The sequence below is a fragment of the Callithrix jacchus genome, chromosome 5, assembly GCF_049354715.1.
Source record: "Callithrix jacchus isolate 240 chromosome 5, calJac240_pri, whole genome shotgun sequence".
Classification (NCBI taxonomy): domain Eukaryota; kingdom Metazoa; phylum Chordata; class Mammalia; order Primates; family Cebidae; genus Callithrix; species Callithrix jacchus.
Window position 1 is genome coordinate 39679541 of NC_133506.1, and position 23655 is coordinate 39703195.

Sequence of the window (23655 nt, forward strand, 5' to 3'; positions counted from 1 at the left end):
CTCAGCCTCTTAAGTAGCTGGGATTACAGGCACCCACCACCACACCCAGCTAATCTTTATATATGTATTTTTTTTGGTAGAAACAGGTTTCTGGGAGATTGACGCAGGGGAGTGGGCATGTGAGTTGGAAGCGAGGCATTGGGGATCACTATTTTCTCATCTTACTGGTTTTAGGGCCCCCATTCTATCCCTTCTATACAAACCTCACAGAATTTTAACTAGGAAGGCCAGGAGGGGTGGCGCACGCCTGTAATCCTAGAACTTTGGGAGGCCGAGGTGGGTGGATCACTTGAGGTTGGGAGTTCGAGAGCAGCCTGACAAACATGGTGAAACCCCATCTCTATCAGAAGGGTGTGGTGGCGTACACCTGTAATCCCAGCTACTTGGGAGTCTGAGGCAGGTGAATTGCTTGAACCCAGGAGGCAGGTTGCAGTGAACCAAGATCACACCATTGCACTCCAGCCTGGGCAACAAGTGTGAAACTGTCTATAAACAAACAAACAAACAAAACAAAACAAGAATATTAACTAGGAAAGACCTTAGTCAGTAGTTTGTCCTTTATGATAGGAAACCTGAGAAAGAGAAAGGGAGAGTGTCTTGCCCCATGGCCACACAATGCACTCTGGCTTTTTCTATTTTATTCACATTCAAAAAGAATATGTTGTCCTTTAAGCTTATTTCACGGCTCACTCACTCACCAGCGACAGCCTGCTGTATGAAGATCTGTGAAATGGATAACTTGGTTAGCTGCACTCAGGCATTTGCTTGAAGTGATTCAACTTACAGAATAAAGCATCTAGAAAAAAAAAGAACCACTTTATCCCCCCACCCCCATCAAATGATGCCTATGAGACTAAGTCTGAAGGGGACTGATGTAAAATGCTTCTACCAAGCATGGTTTGTGCGGTTTGTTCGCTGCACGAGGGCGCTTAGCCAACGGGGTGAGTGGGACCGAACATCCTGCCCGTGCTCCATGCTGAACCACATACAAAGTTCCCCCCCCAGCTATATTGTGGGGTCCTTCTGGACAGACATGGAGAGCTTCTGAAAGTCCTACCTGCATGGAATTATTTTCAAGACTCCAGATATTGGTGACAATTACCAACGTGTACATCACAAGGGCGCAGCTGATGATCTGCCACGTCAGCGTGGGCACGCCGCACAACGTCCTGCTGCAGCGCCGCTTGGCTTCCTTCTTCGACCCGAGCGCGAGGGCCAAGGGCTGTGGCACCAGCAACGGCTCTTCTCCCAACGATTTCCGCCGGAAGTCCCGCGACAGCGCATCCTGCAGGCCTCCGTCAAGCACTACTGCCAGAGCTTCACCCCCGACTTCAAGAAGAGTGAGATGAATGCCATAGCGGCCGACATGTGCACCAATGCCCGCCGCATCGTGGGCAAGAGCTGGATACCCAAGGTCAGGGTGCTCAAGGCTGAGAATGATGCCTACACCACCTTCATCAGTGAAATGGGCAAGAGTGAGCAGGACATGATGGGTGTGCAGCAGGCTTCTAGACAGCCAGCCACGAGGGTGAGGCGGGCCCCTTGGCCGAGGCCCTGCAGTAACCCGTAGTCCTGGGAGTCTCCCCACGGGCCGCACACTCCCACTCCTGACACACACACACACACACACGCACACACAGAGTCAAACTCTGTAAAATGTTAAAGGGATTTATTTTAAGCCAAATATGTGTGACCAATGGCCCATGATAGCCTTCAGGAGAGCCTGAGAACATGTGCCCAAAGTGGTCAGGCCACAATTTAATTTTATGCATTTCAGGGAGACATAAGACATCAGTTAATATATGCGAGATGTATAGTGGTTTGGTCTGGAAGGGCTGGACAACTGGAGTTGGGCTGAGGAAGCAGGGACTTCCAGGTCATAAGTAGATTCAAAGATTTTCTGATTGGCAATAGGTGGAAAAAGTTAAGTTATTGTCTAAAGGCAAAATCAACAGAAAGGAATGTTTGAGTTAAGATAAGGAATTGTGGGGACCAAAAGTTTTGTTTTTTTTTTTTTTCAAGCCGGAGTTTTGCTCTTGTTGCCCAGGCTGGAGTGCAATGGCATGATCTCGGCTCCCGGGCTCAAGCGATTCTCCTGCCTCACCCTCCGGAGTACCTGGGATTACAGGCATGAGCCACCATGCCCGGCTAATTTTGTATTTTTAGGAGAGACGGGTTTCTCCATGTTGGTCAGGCTGGTCTCGAACTCCCAACCTCAGGTGATCTGCCTGCCTTGGCCTCCCAAAGTGCTGGGATTACAGCTGCGAGCCACCACCAAGATTTTATCATGCAAGTGAAGCCTCCAGGTGGCAGGCTTCAGAGAGAATAGATTGTAAATATTTCTTATCAGACTTAAAAAGTCTGTTCTATCAGTAATTCCAAAAGGAGGGAGAGTATAATGAGACATGGCTGGGCTCCCCTTCCCATCATGGCCTGAACTAGTTAACTTTGGAATGCCCTTTGCTGAGAGGAGAGGAAGATTCTATTCAGATGGTTGGGAGAGCTTAGAATTTCAGTTTTTGGTTTCAGCTGGCATCCAATATCCCTTCCCCCAAGCTTGGGTCCCCCTCCCAAAAGAGATAAGCCTGGGTCTCTCCTCACATCCTTGGAATCTCAGAGCTACTCAAAACTCTTGCCTCAAGGAAATCCTTTAATGATTTGTGTTAAACACTTTGGAGACTGGAGGGGCTGTGCTGGAGCTGGGACACAGCAAGTCAATCTACCTCCATCCCCCTTTGTCTCACTCTCCCCCCAAGCTGCAGGCCTCAAGCTTTCTGGCTGGATTCTTCGCAAAGCAGGTTGGGGTTCTGGTACTGTACTCACCTGATGGATTCTTCCTGTCTGCTGCACAGACAAAACCAATCCACTGAGGCCATGGCATTGCAGTAAAGAAAGAGTAATTAACACAAGGCCAGCCACACAGGAAACAGAGTTATTACTCAAATCAGTCTCCCACAAAGCTTGAATATTAGGAGTTTTTCAAAGATAGTTTGGTGGGCAGGGTCTAGGGGATGGGTGCTGCTGATTGGTTGAGCATGCAGTCATAGGGGTATGGAAAATGGTCCTTGAGTGCTGAGTCCACTTCTGGGTGGAGGCCACAGGACTCGTTGAGTCATGAGTCTGGGTGGAGCCAGAAATGCATAAAGAAACATCTTTCCTTTGTAAGGACAGGACAGTTTCCCCTAAGTTAGGGGACAGAGTGACTCCTCCTGATAGCATTAGGTCTGCCCCTACTCTCAGATGCAATGCCAGGGACTGTGAGGACCAGAGATCCTGGAGCTGCTGACTGGGTGTGGTCAGGGGCCAGTTATCTATGTCCTTAGTATCAAACAGAAGCCCCTTTTGCAGGGTGGACCCTGGGAAGCCCTATTGGGGCCATTCCTTGTCAGCGGCCTCTTCGCCTTCTCTTCCTCTTCTCTGGGTTTTCTCAGCTCTTTCTTTTTTTTGAGATGGAGTTTCGCTCTTATTACCCAGGCTGGAGTGCAATGGCGCGATCTCGGCTCACCGCAACCTCCGCCTCCCGGGTTCAGGCAATTCTCCTGCCTCAGCCTCCTGAGTAGCTGGGATTCAGGAACGCATCACCATGCCGAGCTAATTTTTTGTATTTTTAGTAGAGACGGGATTTCACCATGTTGAGCAGGATGGTCTCGATCTCTTGACCTCGTGATCCACCCGCCTCAGCCTCCCAAAGTGCTGGGATTACAGGCGTGAGCCACTGCGCCCAGCCCTTCTCAGCTCTTTCAAGAGCTTTGCCACCCTTAGTGCTCTCCACGACCACAGCTACCTTCTGAGGAAGAGGCCTCAGGGGTCCTCTCTCTGCATGTAGTTGCCTGGCAGGCTTGGCCTGGCTATACATGGGAATCGCCTGGGGAATGTTACAAACCACTGTTGTGTTGCCCTGCCCCCTCCCCAGAGATGCTCCACCTTGTATTAACTGAGCACCTACAGGCAGGTGTGGTGATGTACACCTGTAGTCCCAGCTGCTCAGGAAGCTGAGGTGGGGGGATCACTTGAGCCCAAGAGTTCGAGATTAGCCTAGGGAACCTATTGAGACCCCCATCTCAAAATTAATTAATTTAAAAATACTGAGCACCTACTTGATGGCCAGCTTTGTAAGAGTGCTTGGTGCTGAAGTTACAGTGGTCACTAAGATATAATCTTTCTCTTCAAAGAACTTCAGTCAGGTGGGAATAGGTATTTATTGAATGGAATAATATTTAAAGAAATGTCTACCGAGAGGCCAATTCTTGGAAATCCCTGTTGGAAAGAAGATTTTTATTTCCTTTATGAGTAGAGTGGGAAGTTGTCTCTTTAGATTGATAGATTTGGAAGGGAATTCAGTAATCTAACCCCAACCTCCCATTTCACAGGTGTGAAAACTAAGGCCAAACAGCTGAGTTTTCTGCCCTGGAGGAGGAAAGTGGTCTCTGAAAGCTCTCACATTATGGCATTCCTGCCAGCTGCTGTCAAGAGCTGCTCAGCTGTCCTCAAATCCTGTGTCTGATGTCAAGGTAATAAAGGTTTAGGGTGCCTTAGTAAAGGTATCTTAATCAAGTCTAGTTGCCTTCGAGCTTAGATTCGGCCATGATGAACAGCTAAGGATTGGCAAGAAAGATTACAAATTGTTTCCAGGAATTTATTTCTTCAAACACTGATGATTATATGTATAGTCTTAAGTCAAAATGTTGTTTATGTTCAGCTGTTTTTGTAAGTTATCACAGTTTTGTAAATTGAAAAATAATTGATGGAAAACTAAGCCGATCTCTTTACTAAGCTTACCCGCTAAGCGTGGCCTCACCACCCGCTTGCTGTGTGGTCCTGGGCAAGTTATTTAACTCTTCTGAGCTTCAGCTTCTTCATCTATAAAATGAAGGTAATGATAGTACCTGCAAAGCGAGGTGCAGCATCTGCAACGGAGTCTGATCTGACCGCCTGGGTCAAGCCCCAACTCTACACTGACCAGTGTCATGGCTTTGGACAAATTACTGGACCTCTCTGCTTGTTTCTTTATCTGAGGTCTGCTGCCAAGAACCTGCAGATTCCCAGTCTGTCTTGGGTGATGGTGGGTGAGACTGGTGACAGCCCCCCGCCAATGTCCCTGGCCTGGAAAAAGGCAATTTTGGGGGAGGGGTGGATGGTGGCTTTTCCCCTTCCCAGGGTTCCACATCTCCCCACAACCATACATCAGGGCAGGGAGCTGGAAGTGGAGGTGCCTGTGGGATGGCAAGGAATGGGCAGGAGGTCCCCAGCTCTGTCCCCAGGCACCTCAGAGAGGAGAGGTGCGCAGAGTGAGCCCAGGGTGGCTGAACCCCAATTAGGAGAGCAACAAGAAGATCCCTGTGAGAAATGGGGAGGCTGGACCTGGGCAGTTGGTGCCAAGCAGGGCTGGGGGCAGAGTTGCTGGGTGGTCAAGGCAGGGGAAGAGCAGAGAGTAGCTCTGGGACTGGGGCTGTCCTGCATTCCCGAGAAGGGGTATGGCCAGGGCATGGTCTGGGTGCCAGGGCTCCCCCATTATGGCTCACAACGCATTTCTATCAGGCCATGCAGTCGTCACAGAGCCTGTGAGCTGGATATGATCCTGTCCATTTGACAGCAGGGAAAGCCCAGGACAAGAGGCTTGCCTGGGGCCACTTGTGTTCTCCACAGCCCCGGCTCCCTCTCTTCTGTCTTGACCCTAGTCTACTCTGTAAGCACTGCCTTGGCCCAGGACAAGCAGGGAGGGGAGCAGCATAGGATGTGTGTGTACATGTGTGTATGTTTGTCTGTGAGTGTGTCTATGAGTGTGTGTATGAGTGTGTATGCAAGTGTACGTGTATGTATTTGAGTGTGTCTATGTTTGTGTATGTGTGTGTCCAAGAGTGTCTGTCAGTGTATGTGTATGCGAGTGTATGCATGTATGCGTGTGTACATGTGTGAGTGTGTATGTGTATCTGTATGAGTGTGTATCTGAGGGTTTGTGTACATGAGTGGGTAAATATGAGTATATGTGTGTGTATTTGAGTGTGTGTCTGAGTGTCTGTGTCTGTGTGTATGTGACTGTGTGTAGGTGTACGTGTGTATGTGTGTATATGTAAGTGTGTGTATGTGAGTGTGTAGGTGTATATGTGAGTGTGAGAGTGTGTATATGTGTGTGTGTCTGTATATGTGAGTGTGTGCAGGCATGCATGGTGTATGTATGTGTATGTGCAGCTCTCCTCCAGGTCACCAGTTTAAGTGGGGACACTCCCCTGACCTTTCTTTCTGTCTTCAAAGAGCAACTCAAGTGCCTCGCGTGGTCCCCAGGGCATCTAACTGGGTCTGGTTTCTGCTTTGGTTCCCTCCCTGCTCCTACTGTCCAGAAGCTTCCTGTACTCCCACACCTACCCGCCATCAAGCGGTTGGCTTGCGGGGCAATAGACATTGGGTTATAGGGGTGGGTAGCAGCACTCCCCCTACTCCCGGGCTCTGCACTGACTTTTAAAAATTATTATTGTTGGCCGGGTGCAGTGGCTCACGCCTGTAATCCCAATACTGGGAGGCTGAGGCGGGCAAATCACCTGAGGACAGGAGTTCCAGACCAGCCTGACCAACATGGAGAAACCCTGTCTCCACTAAAAATACAAAATTAGCCAGGCATGGTGGCATGTGCCTGTAATTCTAGCTACTCGGGAGGCTGAGGCAGGAGAATTGCTTGAAACTAGGAGGTGGAGGTTGCAGTGAGCCAAGATCATGCCATTGTACTCCAGCCTGGGCAACAAGAGCAAAACTCTGTCTTAAAAAAACATTATTATTATTACTGTTATGAGAGATTGGAGTATCACTATGTTGCCCAGGCTGGTCTTGAACCTGGGCTTAAGGGATCCTCCTGCCTCAGCCTCCTGAGTAGCTGGGACTACAGGCACATACCCCACAGTCCCACGCACTGACTTTTGCAAGCTCTTCCCCACTTTGGCGACGGGCCACCTATTCCTGGCCCCTTACATGGTGCCCATATCAAAGCCCTTGGCACTTTAGTGGAGGCAGAGGAGGATAAGTGGGTGGCACAGACGGATGTGGGCAAGGTGGCAGTAAAGAGTGTGTGGGCAGTGAGAAGAGGACATGCTATCTGTAACAGATACCTGTGGCTCCAGAAGCCCTGGGGTGGAGCCTGCCTTCCCCAGGAGAACCTGAGGTCAGCCAGGACACATCAGACAGCCAGAGATAAGCACTAACCACTCACAGCCGCTGGCACCTAGCTAGAGCCTGCTTAGACCTACTCCCAGAAGGGAACTGCCTTTATGGAACACTTTCTATGTGCCTGGCAAGTGGCAGTCACTCTACCTCCATCCTCTCCCAAAGTTGTTATCCCCGTTGTACAGATGAGGCAATTGGGGCTTGGCAAGGTTATTTAACTGGCCTCAGACATACACATGAAGGGGCTGAGCCAGGATTTCAACACAAAATTGTATGGTTCTCAGAATTTCCCACCCCAATGGGGAGGTGGGCAGAGTAAAATCAGGAGGCAAGGCAAAGTGCAATTGTTGGGCCAGGTGGTGGAACAGATGGTGCTCCCAAGAGAGGTTTTGGGTCTCTGCCCTCCAGAAAGGCAATCTGACATGCGTACAGGCCAGGCTGGTGTGTGGCTGGCTGGTGGTAGTGGGAGTGGTGGAGGGGGCTTCAATCTCTGTCTTGAGGTTGTGTGGCAAGCAAGAGGCACAGAGGCCTTGGTTTAGTCCTGGTGGGAAGGCAAAGCTGTCTGGATCCATTCCTGTCTGGATGCCCTCTTAAGGTGCAGACTAGGGAGGCGGCCCAGCTTTTCCGTTAGAACAGTGGTTTCCAAAGTGGGAGTGCACCTAGGGGTGTGCAAGATGGTTCTTTTGAGTATGGGAAGACAAAATTGGAATTCCTATTTATAGTTTAAAAAATTATCTTGTACATAAGTGCTGAGAAAAAAAAAATTAATCCTGGGCCGGGCACAGTGGCTCACACCTGTAATCCTAGCACTTTGGGAGGCTGAGGCAGGTGGATCATGAAGTCCGGAGATCAAGACCTGGCTAACATGGTGAAACCCCACCTCTACTAAAAATGCAAAAAAATTAGTCAGGCATGGTAGCATGCGCCTGTAGTTCCAGCTCCTCGGTAGACTGAGGCAGGAGACTCGCCTGAACTGGGGAGGCGGAGGTCACAGTGAGCCGAGATCGTACCACTGCACTCTAGCCTGGTGACAGAGTAAGACTCCATGTTAAAAAAAAAAAAAAAAAAATCAGTCCCGGCCTGGTGCAATGGCTCACACCTGTAATCCCAGCACTTTGGGAGGCCGAGGCAAGTGGATCACTGGAGCCCAAGAGTTCAAGAACAGCTTGGGCAGCAGGGCAAGACCCTATCTCTGCCAAAAAATTTATAAAAATTAGCCAGGTGTGGTGGCATGCACCTATGGTCCCAGCTACTCTGGAGGCTGAGGCAGGAGGATCGCTTGAGCCTGGGAGGTCCAGGCTGCAGTAAGCCATGATTTTGCTACCGCATTCCAGCCTGGGCAACAGAGTAAGACCCTGTCTCAAAATATATTTATAAATAAATAAATTAATTAATCCCTATGTGTGTGTGATTTCTGATATGCATACTAATAAATTGAATAACATAAATATAGTTTATAGGCAAATGTTTATATAATTTTATATAGTCCATTGAGGGCTCTACATTCCTTTTTTTTTTGAGATAGAGTCTCACTCTGTTAGAGTGAAGTGGCCCAATCTCGGCTCACTGCAACCTCTGACTCCCAGGTTCAAGTGATTCTCCTGCCTCAACCTCCCGAGTAACTGGGATTACAGGCATGTGCCACCACACCCGGCTAATTTTTGTATTTTTAGTAGAGACGGAGTTTCTTCATGTTGGCCAAGCTGGTCTCGAACTCCTGACCTCAAGTGATCTGCCCGCCTCAGCCTCCCAAAGTGTTGGGATTACAGGCGTGAGCCATGGCACCCTTTTTTTGTTTGTTTGTTTGTTTGTTTAAACTGAGTAGTCCCTAAAAAAGGTTTCCAGAACTAGGCTCTGGCAAGTTGCAGGTGTGGAGGGGAAGCACCCCAGAGGGTGGGTGTAGATGGACTGGGATTGGCTATTGGTGGCCCCTGCCGGTCAGTATAGGAAGTGCAACATCACTCAGTGCAAAGTCATATCTGCTCGGCATTTACAACACTTTTTCTCTCTGTGCCTTGACTCCGAAAGCTCTGGGCTGAACACTACCACAGGAAAACCTTGATTTAGGGGGAGGGAGAGATACCACCTGCACCCTTATGACCTCTGAGGCTGAGGCAGGAGGGAAGGCGAAGCTAACTACAGACCCCAGAGAAGGACTTATTCCCCTCTTGGGGCAGGAGGGCAGCCCTTAACTGCTAAGAGATGCATTGCAGATCCTCATACCTGCTTCCCTTCCCAGCTACTCCATTCCCAACCATTAGCACCCCCATTCTTTTGGGGAAACAGTTTAGGACACACTGCATCTTTATTATGGCATTCAACTGTGCTACCAGGAAGCACTGTTTGTATCTATATAACACACCCTTCCTGACTTCAGCCCCAGACTGTGAACTCTAGGAAGTCAGGGCCCTTATCTAGCTCAGTATCACAGAAAGTGGTACCTTGCCTGGAACGGAACAGGAGCATCCTATTCTACATCAAGAAATGTTTCTTCTCATTGTGTAACTGCACAGCGCTGTTGTGACAATGAAACAATTTGTCAATTGTAAGGTTCTGAACAGATGTGAGAGGCTGGCATTCTGCAAGGCCCTTATCAGAGAGATATTTGTTGACTGACTAATGTAGCGGGGCAGTGGCTAAGAATAATGAGTTGGGCTCCACCTCCCCAGGTGGGCTAGAATCTGAGATCCCAGCCTGTCCTGAGGATCCTAAATGGAATGGAAGGTTGCTGTGGGTTGCTATAGAGCTAATAATTGCCTGATTGAGAAGTAATTAATATTTTGTAGAGATTCAAGATCCCTCCTCTTCCCAAATACAAATAGCTGAGTGATTCCCAGCCCAGAGGTAGACAGGTGAGAGTGAAGGACCTGGAGGTTATGTTGGGGCCTCCTGTTGGGTTGCAGAAGGTTCCACCTCCTCTAGAGGCTGAGTCGGGGCCTCCAGCTGGGCTTGGGAAGATTCTCTCTCCTTGGTAAGCTCTGAAGTTATGGTAATCTCCACATCTGTAGGTTTAATTGTAATGTTGGGCAAGTTATAAGGAACTTGCACCACTGCACTCCAGTCTGGGTGACAGAGTGAGACACTGGATCAGAAATGAAAAATAAATTGATTACAGGAAGCTATGATTCCACCATGCACTCCAGCCTGGGCAACAGGGCAAGACCCTGTCTCTAAAATACATAAACAAACAAAGAAACAAAGAAATAAATAAAGTAAACTGGCTTGTATCACTTGGCTAAATGGCAAAATGTAGGATTTCTTTATGGGTTAGGAGTATCCATCAAAGATTCCATTCAAAATATCCTTTAGGCCAGGCGTGGTGGCTCACACCTGTAATCCCAGCACTTTGGGAGGCCGAGGCCGGGGATCACGAGGTCAAGAGATTGAGACCATCCTGGTCAACACGGTCAACGTGGTTAAACCCCGTCTCAAAATATATATATATATATCCTTTATAATGTATTTGTTCATGTGTCTCGTTTCTGTCTCCCCTAGAATGTTAGCTGCAGAGGGTGGATAACTTTATCTGTTTTGCTCATTGATGCATCCCAAGTGTCTAGAACTGTGTCTGGCAACCACTAAGCACTCCAAACAATGTTATTTTGCCATTGAATAAATTAAAGGATCATTATTAACACAGTGATCTAAAGGAACTCATTTTCAAATTTAAATTGCTTCTTTACAACCAGAAGAGAAACAATGGAAAATAATAAAAATTATGAAATTATTATTTTGGGGTGATGTAAAAAAAAGAAATTATTGAAGAAGAAAAAAATAAATGATTATGAAGAAGAAAAAAAATTTTTTTTAAGAAATTATCAATTGTTTCAATCTTAAGGTGTTCCCAAGATTATACATCTCTGGGAAGGGGGTTTTCTGGTCTATCAAGTCTGAAAGATGCTGTGATAAAATGACAGTGGGTTAAGTAGAGGGTGCCTGGGGTCAGGGAAGAGTTCTTGGAAGGGATGATTTCTATCTAAGCTGAGATCTGAAGGACTGGCCAGGGGAACAGTGGGAAGCGGTCATTCCAGGAAAAGCAACCAGCAGGTGCCTTTTGTTGGCTGGTGTGCATGAAATAATTCACTCTGGGTTGGGAATCTGGGGCAGCAGCCCAGGAATTCTCCCAGTGGGAGGCCCTCTTTGTCCACAGCTACTTGCCAGTGAGCAGGAGGATTCATCTTCAGCACCAACTCCTTCCTTCTGAGCTCTCCTCTGCAATGCTTCCCCCTCTGTTAATCTCTAGCCACCTTTCCTTTTTCCTGGAAGGGAGGACTAGCCACTCCCTGGGGTGAGGCAGCTGAGCAAAGCTAGTGTCTGCCAGAGGCCAGGCTGCCTGACTGCCCCACTGGGAGGGGCTTGTCTCCACTGGCTGTTCCCTGAAACACACACAAGCCCAGGCTACCCATCATCTGGGCCCATCAGGGGCACAGGCTCAGCAGGGCTGGCGGCTTTACTCAGCTGCAGGGTGAGTGGCAGGGGAGTTCCTGGGACCATACACATCCCTGGCAGCCTAAAGACCCTCCTGCTCCCTCTGATCACTGTCTCCTGCAGACTCCAGTACTTCCTATCTCTGGCAGGTCATGGCCTGGGAGGAGAGGAAGCTTTTGTTACCTGAAAGACCAATGGTGGGTCAGGTGAGGTGGCTTATGCTTGTAACCCAGCACTTTGGGAGGCTGAGGTGGGAGGATCACTTGAGCCCGGGAGATCCAGACCAGTCTGGGCAGCAGAGACCCTATCTCTATTTAAAAAGTTTTTTTTAATTAGCTGGGCAGCCGGGCACAGTGGCTCACACCTGTAATCCTAATACTTTGGGACACCAAGGCAGGCGGATGTCTTGAAGTCAGGAGTTTGAGACCAGCCTGACCAACATAACAAAACCCGGTCTCTGCTAAACATATAAAAATTGACCAGGCGTGGTGGCATGAGCCTGTAATCCCAGCTACTGAGGAGGATGAGGCACAAGAATTGCTTGAACCTTGGAGGCAGAGGTTGCAGTAAGCCGAGATCATGCCACTGCATTCCAGCCTAGGTGACAGAGTGAGAGTGTCTCAAAAATAAAATAAAAATCTGGGCATGGTGGTGTATTCCTATAATCCCAGCTACTTGGGAGGCTAAGGAAGGAGGCTTGCTTGAGCCCCAGAGCTTGAGGCTGCAGTGAGCCATTATCATGCTACTGCACTGTAGCCTAGACAACAGAGCAAAGTGGCTCAGGCCTGTAATCCAGCACTTTGAGAGGCCAAGGCAGGCAGATTGCTTGAGTCCAGGAGTTCGAGAACAGCCTGGGCAACATGGCAAAACCTTGTGGATACTGCTGGGAACAGAATGGACAATGCTCCTTCCTTCACGGAGCTGACAGTTTAGTGGGAATAAGAGAAAACAAACATCAGCAAGTTCTTAATATACACGATAATGTCAGGAGGCAATAAGATGTTGAGAGGGGAGGGAATGGGAGCCAGGGTGGCAGGCAGCTAGAGCACAGGGGAGTCAGTGACTTGTTCATTCATTCCTTAGCACCTAAAACGCCCTCCATTTTTCAAACAAATGGCACATTTATTGAGCACCAGTTGTGTATGTGTGGCACCTGCCCCAACAGGTGTTTAATGATTGCAGGAGGCATGGAACAGAGGGTGCTAGACGTCTCACCACGGACACGGTTGTGATGATGGTGGCTCTTTCCCCGGGGAATTTCACTGCCATTCTTTCCCCAGGTCTGGAATGAGCAGTTGGCCAGGGCTACTGAGGCCTGGGCCGCCCAGTGCATCTGGGCACACGGGCCTTCACAGCTGATGACATACATGGGCCAGAACGTCTCCATCCATTCTGGCTGGTGATTGACCCTCTGCCCTTCCTTCACTCAGTCATTCAACAAACATGCATTGAACACTTACTCTGTGCCAGGTGCTGCACTTAACAGTGGGATACCATGGTGAACAAGGCAGACAAGCTCTCTACCTGCAGGGAGCCTGCATTCTAGTTAGGAGGGGCAGGCAAAAGCCTAACAAAGTTGTGTGCACATTGAATTGAGGCAAGTCTTGTTTTGTTTTCAGGACAAGTAAGTGCACAGATTGTCAAGGAGAGTGAGGAGGGACTGGGAGGCTCATAATGTAGGATAAGGGGGCCTGGCACGGTGGCTCACGCCTGTAATCCCAGCACTTTGGGAGGCCTAGGTGGATGGATCACTTGAGATCAGTAGTTCAAGACCAGTTTGGCCAACATGGCGAAACCCCATCTCTACTAAAAATACAAAAATTAGCCCAGAGTGGTAGTGCATGCCTGTAGTCCCAGCTACTCAGGAGGCTGAAGCAGGAGAATCACTTGAACTTGGGAAGTGGAGGTTGCAGTGAGCAGAGATTGTACCATTGTACTCCAGGCTTAAATTATTAATTTTGAGACAAAATATAATAATAATAATAACAACAAATCAACAAAATAAAATAAAGATAAGGGGGCCAGGTGCGGTGGTGTGCGCCTGTAGTCCCAGCTACTCGGGAGGCTGAGGCAGGAGGATCACTTGAGTCCGGAAGTTCTGGGCTATAGTGCGCTATACCGATCAGGTGTCTGCACTAAGTTCGGCATCAATATGGTGACCTCCTGGGGGCGGGGGACCACCAGGTTGCCTAAGTAGGGGTGAACTGGCCCAGGTCAGAAACGGAGTAGGTCAAAACTCCTGTGCTGATCAGTAGTGGGATCGTGCCTGTGAATAGCCACTGTACTCCAGCTTGGGCAACATAGCGAGCCCCTGTCTCTAAAAAAAAATTTTAAAAAAAGAAGAAAAAAGATAAGGAGATGAGCAGCATGGGGCATAGGACTTAATTTTTTTTTTTTTTTTTGAGACGGAGTCTCGTTCTATATCACCAGGCTGGAGTGCAGTGCCGCAATCTGGGCTATAGCATAGCGGTGGAGGTGTAGAAGTGGGGCATCAAGCCAAGGGTGCCCGACCAAAGTGTGAGAATGACCAGTCAAGGGCCCTGTCTGCGTATTTCCACTTTCTAAACTTTCTAAACCTTGGTGTCCCTGTTTGTAAAACAAAGTGTTAGCCTAGCTCAGTTCTTTTCAGACTTGTAGATTTCTTAAATAAATCCTATAAAATTGCAAAAAGACATCTGTGAGACTGCCACGTGATTGTCAGATTTTTATTTTGCCAAATAAGGATATTAGAAAAACAACTACCTTTGCAGCCTCGCCATTCTGCCATCACCCTAGGGAGAGTGGGAAAGAATTAAGGCCGTTCCTTTCAAGCGAGCTCAGTGGAAAGTCAGGGCCCTGTCTGCGTTTTTTCATGTCTTTAACTGGTCACGACCAGCACCAGCCTCTGAGAGCCATGAATGGTCCCTCAGAGCCCTACAGAGCAGATATCGAGTGACTCAGTCCTGCCTCCATTGCACATCCCCTCTCCCCTGCCACTGAACTCTTCCTGCCAGACTCCACCCCTACCCATGGCCATCACTCAAGGGGCTCACAGAGAGAAAGAAATTGGTGTTAGAGGCTGGGCACTGTGGCTCACGCCTGTAATCCCAGCACTTTGGGAGGCCAAGGCAGGCATATCAGGAGGTCAAGAGATTGAGGCCATCCTGGACAACATGGTAAAACCCCATTTCTACTAAAAATACACAAAATTAGCTGGGCGTGGTGGCATGCATCTGTAGTCGCAGCTACTCAGGAGGCTGAGGCAGGAGAATTGCTTGAACCTGGGAGGTGGAGGTTGCAGTGATCCCAGATTGCGCCACTGCACTCCAGCCTGGTGATAGAGCATGACTCCGTCTCAAAAAAAAAAAAAAAATTAAGAAAGCAGTGTTAGAGACAAAGCTATGCTGCTGTAAATTATGAATATGCATTTTTCCAGATTTTCTCCCTGATTGGCCCTTTTGTGTATATTTTTGTATATTTGTGCCTCTGTCAAATATGTGTGATTGAAAAGCTCTCAAAGGCAGGGCACGATGGTTCACACCTGTAATCCCAGCACTTTGGGAGATCAAGGCGAGCGGATCATCTGAGGTCAGGAGCTCGAGACCAGCCTGGCCAACATTGTAAAACCTCATCTGTACTAAAAAAACTAGCCAGGCATGGTGGTGCACACCTGTAGTCCCAGCTACTTGGAAGTTTGAGGCACAAGAATTGCTTTAACCCAGAAGGCAGAGGTTTTAGTGAGCTGAGATCCCACCACTGCACTCCAGCCTGGGCGACAGAGTGAGACCTCGTCTCAAAAAAAGAAAGTAAGAAAGAGAAAAAACCCTCAGGTCCCCCCAGATGGCTTTTCAGACTGCAGAGGGTGTCTAAGGTTGACACACCAGTATCTGCCTTCTCACATCTCAGACAGCCCGAGGAGCCTTTCCTTCCCTAAAAATGCAAACGCACCTGTCTGAGATGCCCACCTCCTGCCCGGCCCTCTGCATGAAAGTAACACATATGCTTTCTGTGACTTACCATATGCCAAGTACAGGGAGGCACCTCACCTGGGTTCAGAACATCCCTGTGAGGCAGGGGCCAGCGTCCTTCTGCTCACAGATAGGAAACTGAGATGAGGGAAGGGAAGCAAAGTGACTCACCCAAGGTTACCAGGAAGTTGGTGGCCAAGCCACTTTTCCATCCTCTCACCCCACTTTGTCTGTGTCCCTGCCTCCCCAGGTACCATTCTGTGGTGGATCTCGTGAAGTCCTGGTCCGAGGAGAAGCAGCATTACTTGTTTCCAGCCCTGAGGGACTGTAACCCACACTGCCCCGGCACTGCAATGGCCCCACCTACTCCCACTATACCCAGGTACTCCTCCGTCAGGGCTGAGGGCCCCTGCAGTACACATGCTAGTGCCTTAGAGGAAAGGAATGGGTGGAGCAAAAATGAGAATGCGAACAGGGACCGTTATGGGCTTCTTTTAACTAAAGAAGCATATTCCTGGAAAGTTGTGTGCACACTGAATGGTGGTGAATCTTATTCATTTGTGTTTTGAAACAGAGTCTTGCTCTGTTGCCCAGGCTGGAGTGTAGTGGTGAGATCTCGACTTACTGCAACCTCCACCTCCCAGGTTCAAGCAATTCTCCTGTCTCAGCCTCCCAAGTATCTGGAATTACAGGTGCATGCCATCACGCCTGGCTAATTTTTGCATTTTTGGTAGAGACAGGGTTTCGCCATATTGGCCAGGCTGGTCTTGAACTCCAGACCTCAAGTGATCCAGCCACCTCAGCCTCCCAAAGTGCTAGAATAACAAGGGTGAGCCACCACACCCTGCTATGAATGTTGTTTTGTTTCGAGTATCTTAGGTATTTTCTGTTTTCTCAGGCTCCCTCTCTAGTGGCTCATGCCTGTAACCCCGGCACTTTGGGAGGCTTAGATGGGAGGATTGCTGGAGGCCAGGAGTTGAAGACTAGCCTGGGCAACTTAGTGAGACTCAAAAAAAAAAAAAAAAAAAGCCAGGTGTAGTGGTGGGTGGTGCCTATCTGTAGTCCCAGCTACTCAGGAGGCTGAGGCAGGAGGATCACTTGAGCCTGGGAGGTCAAGGCTGCAGTGAGCCTTGACTGGACCACTGCACTCCAGCCTAGGCAACAGAGTGAGACATTGTCTTAAAAAAAAAAAAAAAAAAAAAGCTGTAGTATATTGAGTGCCAATATCGAATGCATTAAGTTATCGTATATAAAAATACAGTGCAACATACTGTCGCAAGTACTCAGACAGAAACTTCCAATTTTATGACGAATGTCTTCTTTCAGCCCTGTTGCTCTGTGACTCACTTGAAAATAAAGTCAAAAGCCTAAATGTGAGCCCTTCTAGGAAATGTGACACCTAAACCAAGTGTCCTTCTTGAGTTCCCATGATCCAATATTACCTTCCATTTCACTAGTGAAGAAACTGAGGCACAGAGAGGTTGAGTCAAAGTCACACAGGTTGTGTGAAAGTCACAGGGACTTCTGAATCCATGTGAAGTCACAGGGTGGTCCACACCTGTAATCCCTGCACGTTGGGAGGCCAAGGCATATGGATTGCCTGAGCTCAGGAGTTTGAGATCAGCCTGGGCAATTCAGTGAAACCCTGTCTCTACTAAAAATACAAAAAATTAGCCCGGTGTGGTGATGCATGCCTGTAGTCCTAGCTACTTGGGAGGCTGAGGCAGAAGAATCACTTGATCCTAGGAAGCAGAGGTTGCAGTGAGGTAGGAGAATCACTTGAATCTGGGAGGTGGAGGTTGCAGTGAGCTGGGATATCGTCACTGCACTCCAGCCTGGGCGACAGTGAGACTCTGTCTCCAAAAATAAATAAATAATAAATTAATTAATTAATACAAACATTAGTGACTGTCAAAAAAAAAAAGTATATTGGCTAGTCTGAAGGTAGTGAGTTGTCTCGACTGTTTACAGTCAGTTACGGATCCAACTCCCTTCTCACTACTGCACTTGACTAAAGATGAAAGAAAAAGTGTCACACATGATAACATGATAAGGCTAGTGATTCATGAAATTTTTGTTCAAATTGTGTGTGTGTTTATACACCTGTAACAATATATAAATTATTCCTTACTCTTGGTTGTAGTAAAAAAAGAAGATTGAGAAACATCATGTTACAATATAAATGTCTCCGTTTCCTTCCCCAGCTGCTCCCAGGAAGACCTCACCTAATGTAACTATACAACCCCAGGGAGCCTGGGTTCCACTGAGTCCTTCTCATAGCCTCCTCTGTCTCTGTCCTTCATCAGATGGTGTGGGCATCCTCCAATCGGCTGGGCTGCGCCATCCACACCTGTAATAGCATGAGTGTCTGGGGCAGCACCTGGCATCAGGCGGCATACCTAGTCTACAACTACGCCATTAAGTAAGTGCCTGCACCAAGGCAAAGGGAGCCCTGGGGCAGGAGGGTGGGTTCTGAAAAATCAGAGAAAGAAAGATAGATTCCATATCCCTTCTTCATTCTAAATGCCCTCAATACCGTACAATTTGGATATGGCATGTGATCTTTGCTGAATCCCTTAGAGAGAGAGGAGGTCTCTTGGTTTTACAGGAGAAACCGAGGCTTACAGGTTGGGCACAGTGGCTCATGCTTCTAATCTCAGCACTTTGGGAGGCTGAAGTGGGAGGACTGCTTGAGTCCAGAAGTTCGAGACCAGCCTGAGCAGTATAGGGAGACCCCCATCTCTGAACACAATTAAAAACTTAGCCAGGCACGGTGGCATGTGCTTGTAGTTTTAGCTATTCAGAAGGCTGAGTTGGGAGGATTGCTTGAGCCCAGGATGTCAAGGCTGCAGTAAACTGTGGGTAAAAGCAAAACCCTGTCTCAAAAAATAAATAAATAAATAAATAAAAACAAAGAAGGAAAGGAAAAAAAGAGAAACCAAGGCTTGCAGATGTGACTTGGCCCAGGTCCCAGTGCTGGCAAATGTCAGCGCTGAGATCTGGACATCTGTGTGAAGGCTGCTCACCTAACCTTCTCTGTCTCCCTGGGACCTTTCCTCTTCCAGGGGCAACTGGATTGGCGAGGCCCCGAACAAAATGGGAAAACCGTGCTCCACCTGTCCTCCCAGTTACCAAGGCAGCTGCAATAGCAACATGTGCGTCTCTGGGCTGAAATCCAATAAGCTCCTGAGCTTTCGAATTTTTTCTGGGCTTTGGTGCGTCTCCAGGTGGAGCTGACCCTCCACGTCCTGCCTTCAAAAAACTGGGTAGAAGAATAATTTTTTCTTTAAAGGATATGAGTTAGAATCATCCCTATTGAACTTTCCCTCCTAGATTCCCTTTCTTAACTGTCCAACATGTGTCAGAAGAAAATGACCTCCTTGCCTGCCTTTTTTTCTACTTGCATCTTTGTTTTCTTGGGCCTCCAGAAAAGAGCCCTGCGTGTTTCATTAATCCAATTTTCAGAGAACCAAGGCTGGAAGGCATAGAACTGGTGTTTTAGGACTGGGGATGATGGCTCACACCTATAATCCCAGCATGTTGGGAGAATCACTTGAGTCCTGGAGTTGGAGAACAGCCTAGAAAAACATGGCAATACCCCAACTTTATTTAAAAACAAACAAACAAACAGAAATCCTGACACCTTGGTTTTGTGACTCTCAGGCTTTGTCAAACCCAAATGACTTTGTCCATCCAATGAAAGGTATTCTGCCAAGTGTGGCAGCTCACACCTGTAAACCCAACACTTTGGGAGGCTGAGGCAGGTGGATCAAATGAGGTCAATAGTTTGAGACCAGCCTGGCCAACATGGTGAAACCCCGTCTCTACTAAAAATGCAAAAATTAGCCGGGAGTGTGATGGCTCGCTCTTGTAGTCCCAGCTACTTGGGAGGCTGAGGCAGGAGAATCGCTTGAACCTGGGGGCCAGAGGTTATGGTGAGCAGAGATGGAGCCACTGCACTCCAGCCTAGGCACAGAGACAGACTCTGTCAAGAAAGAAGAAAGAAGAAAGAAAGAAAGAAAGAAAGAAAGAAAGAAAGAAAGAAAGAAAGAAAGAAAGAGAGAGAGAGAGAGAGAGAGAGAGAGAGAGAGAGAAGGAAGGAAGGAAAGAAAGAGAAAGAAAGAGAGAGAGAGAGAAGGAAGGAAAGAAAGAAAGAAGAAAGAAAGAAAGAAAGAAAGAAAGAAAGAAAGAAAGAAAGAAAGAAAGAAAGAAAGAAAGAAAGAAAGAAAGAAAAGAAAGAAAATCTGCCGTAATTCATCCAATAACAGCCAACCAGTTTCTGGGCAGCCTTTGAAGACTTGTGATTCCCTCCCTGAATTGGGCACACCTCAGACCCATGATTTTAAAAAACAATGAAATTGGCTTGGAGACATCCCACCCGACTCCCACTGCATGGTCTTGGAGCCACCACGGAGTCCAGGCCCCCTTTTTACAGATGGGTCCACTGAGGCTCAGAGCAGGGTGTAACTTACCCAGAGCCGCACAGCTTGTCTTTGATGGCCAAGGTTAGAGCAGAGTCTTTGACAGCCCCTTCCTGCTTCCTAGCCTCTCAGAACTGGGAAGTGAAAGCCAGTGTTGGCCTGAGGGGACTCTCGGTCTCTCTCTTTCATCTACAGCCTGTTCTATCTCTGCCTGGTTTTCTGTTTCACTCTCTGTGTCTCATTCTTTTTCTCCCAGACAATCTTACTCTCATTCCAATAAGCCACTTCCCCTCTCCCCACCCCATCCCACCCAGTGATCATAGCACACAAAAGTCCTTTTGTCTCCAGAGATAGTAAAATCTCCTCCCTCAGACCTTGCCCTGGGGCCCACTCCCTGCTTGGCTGGAGAGTGCCTCCTTTGAAGACCCGGGATGGAAAACTGGAAAACGGGCCCTTTCTCTTGGATTCCCTACATTGTCCTGGATGGCATGAGTTTTCTTAACCTGGGTGTGTCGCACCCTCCCATCCCACCCCCAGTAAAGTCCTTTGAGATCCAGTGCAGTGGCTCTTTCTGGTTCCTGCCTCTCTCTGCTCCCAAGAGAGTCAAAAGACAAAGAAGGGGAACTGGCTGAGGGAAGATGGGTGAAGTGAAAACCAGCTCAACTGGAAGACCAGGGGAAGGAACTAACAGAGCTTTGGGCCCTACTCTGTGGAAGGGTAGATCAATGCAAAAGTGCATGTGCATATACCATTGCTCCATTTTACAGATGAGATAAATGAGGTGTGGGGTGAGGACCAATTTCTAAATGCTGGAAATAAGTGAAATAAGAGAACTAAGAGGCTGGGCGCAGTGGCTCACGCCTGTAATCCCAGCATTTTGGGAGGCCAAGGCAGGCAGATTACTTGAGGCTAGGAGTTCGAGACCAGTCTGGGCAACACAGTGAAACCCCTTCTCTACTAAAATTATAAAAATTAGCCAAGCATGGTGGTGCATGCCTGCAATCCAGCTACCCGGGAGGCTGAGACATCAGAATTGCTTGAACCCTGGAGGTGGAGGTTGCAGTGAACCAAGACCATGCCATTGTACTCCAGCCTGGGTTACAAAGCAAGTCTGTGTCTCAAAACAAAAAAAAGAGAGACTGAGTTCATATCTTCTTAGGCTATATCTTTCCTACTTTATTTTTTGGAATGGGCTTTTCTTGAAGACTATATCAGAAATGGAAAACCCAAGAGATCACCTGGAATTCCCATCTTACAGTGGCAATTTTTGCTTAATTGTCTCTTCCTTCGTGCATCTCCGGAGTTTCTTCCCCCTTCTGAGCTGAGAGGCAGGAGTGAAGGGGTTAAGACATTGAGCTTTGATGTTATATAGAACAGATTCAGCCTAGTGCGGTGGCTCAGGCCTGTAATCCCAGCACTTCGGGAGGCTGAGGCAGGTGGATCACATGAGGCCAGGAGTTCCAGACCATCCTGACCAACATGGTGAAATTCCATCACTACTAAAAATCCTAAATTAGCCGGGCATGGTGGTGCAAGCCTGTAATTCCAGCTACTCAGGAGGCTGAGGCAGGAGAATTGCTTGAACCCAGGAGGCAGAGGTTGAAGTGAGCTGAGATTGCCCCATTGCACTCCAGCCTGGGCAACAGGAGTGAAACTGTCTCAAAAAAAAAAAAAAAAGATATTCAAATGAAGCTTCTTGAGCCTCAGGTTTTTTTGTTTTTTTTTTTTTTAAAAAGATGGGGTTTCACCATGTTGGTCAGGCTGGTCTTGAACTCCCGACCTCAGGTGATCCACCCGCCTTGGCCTCCAAAGTGCTTGGATTACAGGCGTGAGCCACCATGCCCGGCGGAGCCTCAGTTTTTACATCCGTAAAATGGGAATACTGACTGTGACAATTCAATGACATTAAGAGTTTAGAATGCTGACAAACTGAACAGTTCATAAATGCCAGTGGTTGTCATTCTCATTATCCTGGTGATCAGGAAGGCAATGTGGGACCCATTGAAATAGCACAGGCTTTGGGGTCAAATGATGTTGAATTCCAATTCTGTGTCAGCTCCTTCCTAGTTATGTGACCTCACGATGCCACTTCATGCAGGGGGTCACATGCCACTTAAACTTCCAGAACATTTTGGGAAATTGGCATAGGGTTAGCAAACCTCCCCCACCCCATATAAAAATATTAATACTTTTTTTTTTTTTTTTTTTTTTGAGACCCAGTCTGGCTCTGTCACCCAGGCCAGAGTGCAATGGTGCAATCTTGGCTCACTTCAACCTCTGCCTCCCAGGTTTAAGCAATTCTTCTGCTTCAGTCTCCTGAGTAGCTAGGGTTACATGCTCGCCACCAAGCCCAACTAATTTCCGTATTTTTAGTAGAGATGGGGTTTCACCATGTTGACCAGGCTGGTCTTGAACTGCTGACCTCAAGTGATCCACCCTCCTCTGCCTCCCAAAGTGCTGAGATTACAGGCATGAGCCACTGCACCCGACCAAGAATATTGATACTTTAAATTTTAAAAACCTAACATTTATTATCACTGTTGTTTTACAAAAGAAAGGATTTAATACAATCCCTGTCCATCAATAGGGGCTGAAGATCCCTCTGTGGTGGTTGATCAAGCTGAAAAAAAGAGATTATGGGGAGACAGGAGGAATATATCATTAGCTATTTTAGAGGCGGGGCAAACTATGAGCTAGGTATCACTATAATGAGATAAAAAAATTAACCAAAAAACATACGGCAAGAAAATAGTGGAGCTGGAGTTACTGATTGTTCCGAGGCCAGAGTTTGTTTCACTGCTTCTCATTTGAGCTCTCTAACAGGATAAATGACCTCAATTTCAGAATCCTCAAGCAGGTGGTGAGATCCAAAATTGAGACAAAAGAAATGGGGCTGTTCAAAAAAAAAGCCAGGTGGCAGGTGTCTGACATACTGGGGAGCATACAGGGCATGCAGGTTTCAGCAGCAGGTTGAAAGGAGACCAGAGGAGGGGAGGGACAGGATGACTCTGGCCCACTGGCCTGGAGGCAGACCGGTGTTTCCCAACCCCTCAAATCAACCACCAGTTTGTAACACTATCTTTGAATGACGATGTGATTAAGGTTCATCTCCTCCATTCGTCCACAAGTTTTGGGGGTACATCTCTACCTTGCTTATTTCCATATCACCAGAGTCTAGCACAAGGCCTGGCACATAGTAGGTGCTCAATAAATATGTTAGATGAAAGGAAGATAACACCTCTATGGACTAGCGGTGAGACTCCTGCAATTTCTCTCTGTGCTTCAGTCTCTTCATCTCAAGGTTTCACTTAAATGTGATAACGCCGGCCCATATGCAACTCCCAGCATCCAGTAGGCACTCAATAAACGCAGTTCTCCACCCTCCTTTTCTCTTCTGCCCCTCCCTCAGCTTTCCCACTACTTCCTGCATGGTGACACACCCATAGTTTGGAGCCATAAAACCCAACCCAGGTTGGACTCTCACCTCTCTAGTTCCTTCTGCTCGGGCCGTGTCCTCAAATTGGGGGGCTGATGTCCCTGTACATCTGGCTCTCAGTTCCCCTAACCCCACAGTGCAGAACTGGGGCCCGAATGGACCTCAGGTCTGGCCAGGTCGCCATTGCCATGGAGACAGCAGCAGTCCCCAGCCACAGGTTCCCTAAGTGACTGGTTACTCTTTAACATATCCACCCACCTTGGGTGATTAG

At 48.0% G+C, this 23655-nt stretch overlaps 1 protein-coding gene across 1 annotated transcript; it reads left to right on the top strand.

Moving 5' to 3' along the window:
• Positions 1–1061: 1061 nt before the first annotated feature.
• Positions 1062–23556, top strand: R3HDML (R3H domain containing like). Its single transcript, XM_078375397.1, is given in 9 exon segments — positions 1062–1224; positions 1269–1528; positions 2757–2810; positions 4461–4511; positions 12861–12979; positions 15778–15869; positions 15872–15909; positions 17834–17949; positions 18593–23556. Coding segments are annotated over 9 exon segments (1065 nt in total). The 3' UTR covers positions 18765–23556.
• Positions 23557–23655: the final 99 nt, after the last annotated feature.